The 12827-nt window shown below is 43.9% G+C and overlaps 1 protein-coding gene across 3 annotated transcripts in view; it reads right to left on the minus strand.

Annotated features, from left to right (window-relative positions):
* Nucleotides 1–12483, minus strand: part of PIGU (phosphatidylinositol glycan anchor biosynthesis class U) — a 108537-nt gene extending 96054 nt beyond the window's left edge. The window contains exons 1-2 of one of the 3 annotated variants that reach the window (XM_010386502.2): nucleotides 12157–12483; nucleotides 3535–3599 (exon numbers count right to left, since the gene is read on the minus strand). In XM_010386502.2, coding sequence (XP_010384804.1) covers nucleotides 3535–3599; nucleotides 12157–12286 — 195 coding nt within the window. In that variant the 5' untranslated portion in view covers nucleotides 12287–12483. The remainder of the gene's footprint in view (nucleotides 1–3534; nucleotides 3600–12156) is intronic. The other 2 variants (XM_010386504.2, XM_030913924.1) reach the window with 2 other exon arrangements.
* Between the last annotated feature and the right edge of the window lie 344 nt (nucleotides 12484–12827).

Here is a 12827-nt window from a genome sequence, read left to right on the forward strand (position 1 = left end):
AGAGTAGCTGGCACTTAGTGAATATTTAACAAATCTTTACTAAAAGAAAGAGAGAAGGGAGAGAAGGATTGTAATGCATATGCTGATAGAGGTAGGCACTAGGAATAAGTGATAAGGGGACAGCACCTGTTATGAAGACAATATATCATAATGAGTAAAATAAACACAGAGGCAATTTCAAGAGTATGACATGAGCCAGGAAAAGGATAAGCATAAGATTCTTTGGAAGACTAAGGTGATGAGAGACAGCTTTTTTTTTTTTTTTTTTTTTTTTGAGATAGAGTCTTGCTCTGTCGCCCAGTCTGGAGTGCAGTGGCACGATCTCAGCTCACTGCAAGCTCTACCTCCCGGGTTCACACCATTCTCCTGCCTCAACTTCCTGAATAGCTGGGACTACAGGCGCCCACCACCACGCCTGGCTAATTTTTTGTATTTTTAGTAGAGACAGGGTTTTACCATGTTGGCCAGGCTGGTCTTGAACTCCCGACCTTGTGATCCGGCCACCTGGCCCTGTGTACTTATTAAGAGTCTCTTGGCCAGGCACAGTGGCTCAAGCCTGTAATCCTAGCACTTTGGGAGGTTGAGGCAGGTGGATCACCTGAGGTCAAGAGTTCAAGAGCAGCCTGGCCAAGGTGGCAAAACCCTGTCTCTACTAAAAATACAAAAATTAGCCAGGCATGGTGGCACACACCTTTAACTCCAGCTACTTGGGATGCTGAGGTAGGAGAATCACTTGAATCCAGGGTGGGGTGGGGGTTGGGGGTTGCAGAGGTTGCAATGAGCCGAGATGGCGCCACTTCGCTCCACCTCGGCAAAAGAGTAAAACTCTGTCTCAAAAAAAAAAACATTAAAAAAAAAAAGTCTCAAGTTGTTCCTAACCTGTTTCTGCCAGTTCTTGTTATTGCAGTTTGATTAGATATTAACACAGAGATAAAAATTGAAATGCAAAAGACAGTTGTTATTTCTATGAGGACCAAGTTGAATGCTTTTGAAAGATTAGATAGAAGAGTCAAAAAACAAAAAACAAACAAAAAAAACTGTTCTCAAAGTACATATGAGAGAGACAACTATAAAAATTAAGGCCAGCTGGGTGCGGTGGCGCACGCCTATAATCCCAGCACTTTGGGAGGCCAAGGCAGGCAGATCACAAGGTCAGGAGTTCAAGACCAGCCTAGCCAATATGGTGAAACCCCGTTTCTACTAAAAATACAAAAATTACCTGGGCATGGTGGCGTGTGCCTGTGGTCCCAGCTGCTCGGGAGGCTGAGGCAGAAGAGTCGCTTGAACCTGGGAGGTGGAGGTTGCAGTGAGCCGAGATTGTGCCACTGCACTCCAGCCTGGGTGACGGAGCGAGACTCTGTCTCAAAAAAAAAAAAAAGAAAAAAAAATTAAGGCCAAGCACAGTGGCTCATGCCTGTAATCCCAACATTTTCGGAGGCCAAGACAGGAGGATGACTTGAATGCAGGAGTTCAAGACCAGCCTGGGCAACATAGCAAGACTCCATCTCTACAAAGAAATTTTTAAAAATTAGCCAGCTGTGGTGGTGCACGTCTGTAGTCCCAGCTACTCAGGAGGCTGAGGTGAGAGGATTGCTTAAGTCCAGGAGGTTGAGGCTGTAGTGAGCCATGATCATGCCACTACATTCCAGCCTGGGTGACAGAGCAAGACCCTGTCTTTAAAAAAAAATTAGAAGGTACACTGTCAAATTAGAAAACTTCTTTAAAATGATATGACCAATAAGAATGGAAAGGGCAGCCAGGCGCGGTGGCTCATGCCTGTAATCCCAGCACCTTGGGAGGCCAAGGCAGGCGGATCACGACGTCAGGAGATTGAGACCATCCTGGCTAACACAGTGAAACCCCGTCTCTACTAAAACTACAAAAAAAATTAGCTGGGCATGGTCATGGGCACCTGTGGTCCCAGCTACTCGGGAGGCTGAGGCAGGAGAATGGGGTGAACCCAGGAGGTGGAGCTTGCAGTGAGCGGAGATTGTGCCACTGCCCTCCAGCCTGGGCGACAGAACGAGACTCAATCTCAAAAAAAAAAAAAAAAAAAAAGAATGGCAAGGGCAGTGGAAAGAAATGTGGTGGATGTGGTGAGGAGGGTCTTCAGGGCTTTGTATGCCTCTATGCCCTTTTATCCTGAGGTCAATGGTGAACATTCAAAGGTGCCGAGCAAGACAGTGACAAAAACAGATTCACATTTTAGAAAGATGGTTCTGACTATAGAATAGAGTAAATGAGCAAGACTGAATGCAGAAAGACCTGTCAGGAAGCTGTTGCTGTAAACAAGAGATAATCTGGACCTAATTAAGAGTGTTTTTACTATTTCTTTTCTTTTTTTTTTTATTTGAGATGGAGTCTCACCCTGTGGCCCAGGCCGGAGTGCAGTGGTGCAGTCTTGGCTCACTGCAAACTCTGCCTCCCGGGTTCAAACAATTCTGCCTCAGCCTCCCAAATAGCTGGGATTACAGGCACCTGCCACCACGCCCAGCTGGCTTTTGTATGTTTAGTAGAACCGGGTTTTACGTTGGCCAGGCTGGTCTTGAACTCCTGACCTCGTGATCTGCCTGTTTCGGCCTCCCAAAGTGCTGGGATTACAGGTGTAAGCCACTGCACCTGGCCTGTTTTTACCATTCTTAAGAGCTAATTTTATTTAAAATTAGCATGGTGGTGCACACTTGTGGTCCCTGCTACTTAGGAGGCTCAAGTAGGAGGATCGCTTGAGCCCAGGAGGTCGAAACTGCAGTGAACCGTGATTGCAACTGCACTCTAGCCTGGGTGACAGAGTAAGACCCTGTCAAAAAAAAAAAAAAAAGCTAATTTAATGGGTTAAGTAAGCTTTTGTGGGCTTTCTAAGAAAACAACATTACTGCCAGGCATGGTGGCTCACGCTTGTAATCCCAGCACTTTGGGAGGTCAAGGTGGGCGGATCACGAGGTCAGTAGATCGAGACCATCCTGGCTAACACGGTGAAACCCCGTCTCTACTAAAAATACAAAAAAAATTAGCTGGGCATGGTGGTGGGTGCCTGTAGTCTCAGCTACTTGGGAGGCTGAGGTAGGAGAATGGCGTGAACCCAGGAGGCAGAGCTTGCAGTGAGCCGAGATCACGCCACTGTACTCTAGCCTGGGAGACAAAGTGAGACTCCGTCTCAAAAAAAAAAAAAAAAAAAGAAAACAACATTACTGCCATAGTTTTCATGGGAAACCATATTCCAAACAACAAATTACATGCTAATTAGCATACAACCTATTTGTGGACTAAGGACTGTTTGCAACTTATTTGCCATTACAAATGGTAACTTCTACAGAAGCCTCATCTGCTTCCCCAGTTACAATCTCAATCTGGATCATTTCCATTCCAACTGCAAAACCTGTTTCTTATGCAGAGAACATCTAAAAACGGGCTGTTTCTAAATACGATTGTCAAGAATACATCTTTTTAAATGTTTGTACAAAACAGAGGTTAGGCTTTGGTATCTGTGACTATAAACTACTCTCAGTACCCAGAAAAGAAAATAAGAACACTTACTTCATGAAATACTGCTCCAGAATATGGAGAGACTCCCAAGTCCAACAGTGAAAGGCCTTCAACCACTGAAAAATAAGACACACAAGTTCACTCAGACTAAGCAGGCAGCTACACACCAAATTGTTAGATACCCCCAGAACCAAAAAGGGCCTCACTGAGCTTATCTAACCCCCTTTACCTCATCTCCAGCAAGTGGCTTTAAGTCTTGAACATTTCTGATGACGGGAAACTCTTTCATGGACAGCATCCTTTCGCACTGTGGGCAGCACTCATTATAAGACAGTTTTATGTTAAACTATCTGCTTCCTTCTAGTTCCTTGTAACTCTCACCCTCTCTCAACAATGTCTCATTTATGCATAATCTTCCCCATTCCAAAGCACAATAAGATAACAAATTAGAAGCTGGTGAGAAATGTTGCCATAGTGTGAGGAAATGGGCAGTCACTCTCATATGCTGCTCATTTGTATTAACTTTTCAGTAGGGCAATATGTGCTTTTTAAGTGTGTGCCTTCTGATCCAGATATGGTACTTCTTAGGGCAGTTTATCCTAGGGAAATAACTTGACAAGTGCCCAAAGAGGTATGTTCCTTACAGTGCTCAGAGTACTGAACAATTAGAAGTAATCGGAATGCCCATTAATGAAGATTTATTTAAATGAATTATGATATAATATGTATCTCTATATAATGGAATACTTTATACTTAACATTATACTATGGGAAAATAATAAATAAATAAGTGGAAGAGAAAGGAGAGCTTTTCCCTACAGAGAATTCTAAGAATCAAATGTAGAAAGAACAATGAAATAGAAAATCACCACTTGGCATACTCCATGCATAGTAATAATCACAAAAGGCAAGTATCATCATTGGATGCTAAAATTAGTGGGCAAAAATATGAGAAATAAAATATTTGCAAGGGGAAAAATAATAATTTTACATGGGCGGTGGCTCACACCTGTAATCCCAGCACTTTGGGAAACTAAGGCAGGCAGATCACCTGAGGTCAGCAGTTCAAGACCAGCCTGGCCAACATGGCAAAATCCTGTCTCCATTAAAAATACAAAAATTAGCCAGGCATGGCGGCACACACCTGTAATCCCAGCTACTTGGGAGGCTGAGGCAGGAGAATCACGTGAACCTGGGAGGCGGAGGTTGCAGTGAGCCGAGATTGTGCCACTGCACTCCAGCCTGGGCAACAGAGTGAGACTCCTTCTCAAAAACAAAACAAAACAAAACAAAAAAAGCATAACCTCAGTCTAATCGTGAGAAAACATCAGGCAGACCCAAATGGAAACATAAAATAACTGGCAAGTACTCTTAAAAATATTAAGCCTATATATACCTACTAGGTACCAACAAAAATTAAATTAAAAATTTTTTAAATGTTAAGTCCAAGGAAGTATCCCAGATTAGAAGAGACTAAGGCAACAAAACAACTAAGTGCAAAGTGGAATCACAGGTTGGATATTGGACTAGAAATGGACATTAGTGGGGCAAAGTGATAAAATTCTAATAAGGCCTGTAATTAGTTAATAGCATTGTATCATTGTTAATTTTCTGGTTTAGGTCATTGCACTATGGTGATGTAGAATGTTAAACATTAGAAGCTGAATGAAAAGTAAACAGGAACTCTACCTACAATTCTTGCAACTTTTTTGAAAGTCTAAAATTATTTCAAAATTAAGAGTTAAAATTAAAAAGGATATTAGAGATCTATATTTACTGAAGAAAAGCAGTCCATAAAATATTCTTAAATGAAAAGTAGGTCAAAACACAGCATGTAAAATATAAGAGGTTTCTTTGGTGATTTTTTAAAAAATGACTATTTTAGCAATTTCTCTTGGTTTTTATTTATTTTCCTTTTCAAATTTTTTGGGGGTTGAGGGGGTACATGTCCAGGTTTGTTACATGGGTAAATTGCATGTCATAGAGGTTTGGAATGCAGATAATCTCATCATCCAGGTAATAAGCATAGTACCTGATAGGTAGCTTTTCCAACTTCACCCTCCTCCCACCCTCCACCCTCAAGTAGGCCCAGGTATCTACTGTTACTGTCTTTGTGTCCACGTGTACTCAGTGTTCAGCTTCCACTTATAAGTGAGAATATGCTGTATTTGGTTTTCTGTTCTTGCATTAATTTCCTTAGGATAATGTCTCCAGCTCTATCCATGTTGGTTCAGAGGACATGATCTCATTCCTTTCTTTTTTTATGCTGCATAGTGTTCCATGGTGTGTATGTACCACATTTTCTTTATCTAGTCCACCATTGATGGGCATTCAGGTTAATTCCATGTCTTTGCTATTGTGAATACTGCTGTGATGAACATACACATGCATGCATCTTTAGGGTAGAATGATTTCTATTCCTTTAGGTATATACCTAGTAATGGGATTGCCGGGTCGAACGGCAGTTCTGTTTTAGGCTCTTTGAGAAACCTTCAAACTGCTTTCCACGGTGGCTGAATTACTTTACATTCCCACCAGCAGTGTATAAGTGTTTCCTTTTCTCCACAACCTTGCCAGCATCTATTATTTTTTGACTTTTTAATAATTGTCATTCTGACTGGTATGAGATAGTATCTCATTGTGGTTTAGATTTGCATTTCTCTAATGACTAATTATGTTGAGCATTTTTTCATATGCTTGTTGGCCAATTGTTATGTCTTCTTTTGAGAAGTGTCTGTTCATGTCCTTTGCCCCCCGCCAACTGTTTTTCCAAGACAAGATCTGGCTCTATTGCCCAGGTTGAAGTACAGTGGCATGATCAGGGCTGACTGCAGCCTTGACCTCTCAGGCTCAATCGATCCTCCCATTGCAGCCTCTCGAGTAGTTGGGACTTCAGGTGTGCATCACCATGCCTAGCTAATTTTTGTATTTTTTGCAGAGACGGGGTTTCGCCATGTTACTTGGGCTGGTCTCAAACTCCTGGGCTCAAGCAATCTTCCTGCCTCAGCCTCCCAAAGTGCTGGAATTACAGTGGTGCTGGAATTACAGGTGTGAGCCACCATGCCCAGCCCTTTGCCTTTTTTTTTTTTTTTTTTTGAGAGCGTCTCAGTCTGTCACCAAGGCTAGAGTGCAGTGGCGTGATCTTGGCTCACTGCAACCTCTGCCTCCTGGGTTCAAGCAATTCTCCTGCCTCAACCACCGAGTAGCTAGGATTACAGGTGCCTGCCACCAGACCAGTTAATTTTTATATTTTTAGTGGAGTCAGGGTTTTACTATGTTGACCAGGCTAGTCTCGAACTCCTGACCTCAAGTGATCTGCCTGCCTCAGCTTCTCAAAATTGCATAGTTTTTAATAGGTTTGTAGAGTTTTATCTTAAACTTTTATAAGCATTCATTTAATTATCTGAAAGACAGAGAATGAACATGTAACCAATGAGAAATGCCTGGAAAAATATTTAAATGTTCACAATGGCATTTCTAGGTGACAAGATTACAGAAGATGCTTGATTTTTTTCATCTTCCTTTTCTAAATATTTAGCAATGAGGATGTATTATTTTATAATTATTCAAAAGAAATAGTTTTTGGTTTTTTTTTCTTTTTTTTGGAGACAGGGTCTCACTCTATCATCTAGACTGGAGTACAGGGGTACAAACATGGTTCACTGCAGCCTCAACCTCCTGGGCACAAGCGATCATCCCACCTCAGCCTCCCAAGTAGCTGAGAACACAGGCCCACGCCACCACACCCAGCTAAATTTTTTTTTGGTAGAGACAGTGTCTTGCCATGTTGCTCAGGCTGGTCTTGAACACCTGGACTCAAGCACTCTTCCCACCTTGGCCTCCAAAAGTGGTGGGATTACAGGCATGCGCCACTGCACCCAGCTACTTTCTATTTTTGAATCATGTGACTGAGTTACCTATTAAAAAATAGGTAGGCAGGGGTTCAAAGAGTTCGAGATCAGCCTGGGCAACATAAGGATACCTTGTCTCTACAAAAAAACAAAAATTAGCTGGGGCATGGTGATGTGTGCCTGTGGTCCCAGCTACTTCGGAGGCTGAAGTGGGAAGATCAACTGAGCCCAGGAGGTCAAAGCTGCAGCGAGTCATGATCATGCTACCTCACTCCAGTCTGGGTGACAGAGGGAAACCCTGTATCAAATAAACAAAAACAGAGAGAAAAGAAAAGAAAAAAGACCACTACATATTTGTAAGGAGTGGGCTACAATTACAACTTTAAACTTTATAGGACTACCCTAAAGAAGGAAACCTAATCAATTTTATAATTCATGGTGGCCATAAAATAAAACAAAGTATATTGCTCAAGACCATTGTAACTGGTCCTTATACTGGGACCAAAAGGAAACCTCCTCAAGGAGCTGCATAAAGAGGTTGCTGTGTAACAGCTATTAAATCATTCACTAACAGCTTTACTGGAGACCCAAAGAGATGACTCATCAGGTCACATCACAAGGCATTTCTCACTCTTAGCCAATGGCATCCTACCACAGAGCAGTAAAAAAGCAACTCTACGGGGGACCAGTATGATGCTGTCCAAGCACATCACTCTCCACTTGTCTGGTTTAATCCAGATGGAAATTTATGAGTACATAGCTAGAGGACAGACTGCACACCTTTTAGGCAGTTGCCTAAAATGTAATTCATCTCAAATATGCTTTTGCTAGATACTGTATATCAGTGGATTCGTTAGTGTATTCTCTAGCAAATGCCTGGAGTGTGGTTCTGCTAATTGATGATTAAGTATGGCATCACATTACTTAATTGATAACTGATCTGGGCAAAGGGTCAGGTTACATAAAACATGTAAAACATTTTTTTTGTCTTTCTTTTTTGAGACTCACTCTGTTGTCTGGGCTGGAGTGTAATGGTGTGATCATAGCTCATTGCAGCCTCAACCTTCCAGGCTCAAGTGATCCTCCCACCCCAGCCTCCCGAGTAACTGGGACTATAGGTGCATGCCACCATACCCAGCTAATTTTTAATTTTTGTTGTAGAAACAGGCTCTTGCTATATTGCCCAGGCTGGTAAAAACATTTTTTAAAACCCTACCATTTACTACAATATTAAAAAGTTGGCCGGGCATGGTGGCTCAAGCCTGTAATCCCAGCACTTTGGGAGACCCAGGCGGGTGGATCACCTGAGGTCAAGTGTTCAAGACCAGCCTGGTCAACATGGTGAAACCCCATCTCTACTAAAAATACAAAAAATTAGCCGGGCGTGGTGGTGGGCGCCTATAATCCCAGCTACTCAGGAGGTTGAGGTAGGAGAATCGCTTGAACCTGGGAGGTGGAGGTTGCAATGACCCCAGAAGGGGTCCTACTTTACTATTTTTAAATGCCTGTCTTTCAGGCTTTATATAATCAGCTGCTTTAAAAAACGTGAGCCGAGATCATGCCACTGCACCCCAGCCTGGGCAACAGGGCAAGACCCCATCTCAAAAAATATATATATACGTATTTATATATACATCCCATTTAAGGTACACTTTGAAGAAAAGTAATGATTACAGATGTTGTACCTTCCCTCCCAAAAGGTACAAATAATCATGCTGATTTAGTCAGATCCAGATAATGGGTGGTTAACAAATCTCTCTCTCTCTCTGGCCCTGGCACTGGCCTCAAGCTCCAGACCTAAACCTGTGAGTATTGTACTATCACATTATACACACATGAAACACTACTATGTCCTTTCTGATTCATCTATTTCAGTCCATGTCAGCACTATTTTTCCTATTATCTCAACTCAAAACCTTAGAATTCACCTTTTTGGCTTTCATTATCATGTTGCGCTTCAACATGGATTATCTCATTGAACGGGATACATAATTTCCTATTTTACAGATGGAAACATTGATGTTAGAATTCATATAACTTGGCTGGGCACAGTGGCTCACACCTGTAATCCCAGCACTCTGGGAGGCCAAGGCGGGCGGCTCACCTGAGGTCAGGAGTTTAAGACCAGATTGGCCAACAAGGTGAAACCCACCTCTACTAAAAATACAAAAATTAGCTGGGCACAGTGGTGAGCACCTGTAATCCCAGCTACCCAGGAGGCTGAGACAAGATAATCGCTTGAACCTGGGAGGCGGAGGTTGCAGCGAGCCGAGATCGTGCCATTGCACTCCAGCCTCAGCAACAAGAGCAAAATTGTCTCAAAAAAAAAAAAAAAAAAAAAAAAAGAATTCATACAGCTTATAAATTGCAGAGCTAGAGACAGAGTCAAACCTTTTCTAACATTCCAGACACTGTGCTCTTAATCACCAAACAACATTGTCTCATCTTTGAATCCTTCACCTGTCTATCCTGTAAGTAACCTCCTGTAAGTAACCTCCTGTAAGTAACCAGATCCTATGCTTTCTTCTCTTCCCCATTTATTCAACAGTAACTACACACCTACTCTATGCCAGACATAAAAGAATTCAGGAATGAATAAAACAGAGTCCTTCAAGGAGCTCATAATGTAGCGGAAAAGGCCAGGTGTGGTAGCTTATGCCTACAATCCCAGCAGTTTGGGAGGCCGAGGTGGGTGGATCACTTAAGCCCAGGAGTTTGAGACCAGCCTAGGCAACAAAGTGAAACTCCATCTCTTCAAAAAATACAGTAATAAGTAGGGTTGGTGGTACATGCCTGTAGTCCCAGCTACCAGCTGCTTGGGAGGCTGAGGAGGGAGGATCTCCTGAGCCAGAGAGTGAGCCCCTGTCTCTTTAAAGACGAGAGAGAGAGAGAGAGAGAGAGAGAGAGAGAGAGAGAGAGAGAGAGAGAGAGAGAGAGAGAGAGCAGCCTGACCAACATGGAGAAACCCCATCTCCACTAAAAATACAAAATCAGGCGGGCATGGTGGTGCATGCCTGTAATCCCAGCTGCCCAGGAGGCTGAGGCAGAAGAATCACTTGAACCCAGGAGGCAAAGGTTATGGTGAGCCGAGATCGCGCCATTGCACTCCAGCCAGGGCAACGAGAGCGAAACTCCGATTCAAAAAAAAAAAAAGGAGAGAGAGAGAGAGAAAACGTGGAAAAATCAGATATAAACAAGTAATTATGAGATGAGAAATGCTCCTAATAGGGAGTAGAAGCAGAAGGGCCTAATACTGCCTCAGGTCTTCAGTTACCCAGAAGAAAACAGGAACCAAATGGCTTCGATTTAGTTCAACAAAAAAATAGTATGCAGAGGTAACAAATGCAAGGTCTTACAATCTCAGACATGACTTACTACTATCTTTATTCCCATTCCCCAAGTAGGAAACCTGGGCAAATTAACTTCTCTAAATTTCAGTTCCCTCATCTGCAACAGGGGGAAAATAACACCATCTATCACATAGAAATAAAAGTGAGAACTAAACGAGAAAAGGTATATAAACTGTTACCATTTTTAGAAACCTCAACTCTATTCATAAAACACCCATTCATTATGCCATTCCCCATGTCAACATTTCTATGGGATAACATCAAAACTGTAGCCTTGGCCAGGTGCCATGGCTCACGCCTGAAATCTCAGCACTTCGGGAGGCCAAATGAGACTGCCTGAGTCCAGGAGTTCCAAACCAGCCTGGGCGACATAGCAAGACCCTGTCTCTAAACAAAAAACAAAAACACAAAAAACTTTAGCATTTAAAGGACACAAAGGGGACTTCTGGGGTGCTGGTACTGTTGCTTGAAGTAGGTGCTGGCTACATGAGTGAATACAGTTTGTAAAAATTCATTGAACTCTACACTTAATTAATAAGTATTGTATGTATATTGTACTTCAGTTAAAAAAAATTTTTTGTTTGTTTGTTTGTTTAATTCATCAAACTCTGGCCTAAACCTAGCTTCCACCCCATTACTCCCCTATTTTGGACATTTCACATCTTTGAATGTTTCTTCATCCCATTTACTTTCTGCTACCTGGAACTACCCTTTTCTCTAATCTCCCTTCCAAAACCCTACATCCTTCAAGAGTCAGCTCAAATCCCACATTCTTAGGAAAACTGGAAAGAGAGGGGATAGTTTATTCAGCGTCAAAATACTAAGGAACTGGGTGGACATAGAAAGTACACTTTTCATAAATTATTATAACGATTTGTCTCCCTCACTAGCCTGTTCAGTTATTTCAGCCCAACTTCTGTTTCTCGCTGTAGGCATTAGTATAAAACAATGTTTGATGAAGAACTTAGTAAGGAACAGTAACAAAAACTGCCCTGCAAGTCCCAGACTGAGAAGAGACGTCTAAAGCACACGCACACTCTCCTCGCTTAAGCAAAATTGGTCCCCTCATCCCGGACCCCCTCACACATCACCTCTCACCCCAGGGAGCACCCCTCGCGATCCCGCCCCAAATCCCAAACTCGTCTGCAAACCGCGCTGCACAAGCACCTCCTCCTCTTATCCCAACCCTTCCACAGACCACACTCCGTCGACTCAGGGCACTGAATGGGACACGCCCCCTCAGATCCCCACCACTAGGTGGTCCGGCCCCCAGGGCCCAAACCTCACGACACGGTCCCCACGCCCGCTCCCCTCATCAGCCCCGCCCTCAGGCCCCGCCCTCCCCGAGTACCCCACGAGAGGGTCACTTCTCTAGGAACCGCGCGCTGGCGGTCACTGCCCCCGCCTCCCATTCACAGAGGCCGCAGGAGGGCAGGCGGGGCCTGACCGTCTGCTCGAGCCAGTGGCCTCACCTCTCTTCCAAGAGCTCAGCGGGGACACCACCTCCACCCGCTCGGAAATGAACTCGGCCAGACTGGAGCGGAACAAGGCCGCCCGCACTGTCACAGCCACCACCAGCACCAGGGCCAAGGGAGCCGCCATGATAACTGGGGCGGGCGCGCGGGCGGTGAGTGAAGGCGAGGCGGAAGAGCCTGGCGACCTGCGCGCCACGCTCTGTAGTTCCGCGCGCGGGCGCGCGCGCCGCCGCTGCCGCCGGAGCGGTTAGACGTGGGGACTACAACTCCCAGAAAGCCTTGCGGCGAGGCGGGCCGGAGCGACGGAAAGCGGGTGCCTCAAGCTGCGTGCAGAGGGTGGGGCGAAACCTTCTCAGATCTCAGGTGCATTGTGAAACGGCGTCGCTGTAGCGGGGCTGAAACGCTGCTGAAAGTAGAAGCGGAAGTAGTCGACTTCCTGGGATTGTGAGAGACTTTAAACAGATGTTAATTTCACTCTTGCTTGTATGTTTTCAATGCCAAAATTTTTATTTTTATTTTTATTTTTTTTGAAACCGAGTTTCGATCTGTTGTCCAGGCTGGAGTGCAGTGGCGCGATCTCGGCTCATTGCAACCTCCACCTCCTAGGTAGCTGGCATTACAGGTGCCCACCACCACGCGCGGCTAATTTTTTATTTATTTATTTATTT

This window comes from Rhinopithecus roxellana, chromosome 13 (genome assembly GCF_007565055.1).
Source record: "Rhinopithecus roxellana isolate Shanxi Qingling chromosome 13, ASM756505v1, whole genome shotgun sequence".
NCBI classification, from domain to species: Eukaryota; Metazoa; Chordata; class Mammalia; order Primates; family Cercopithecidae; genus Rhinopithecus; species Rhinopithecus roxellana.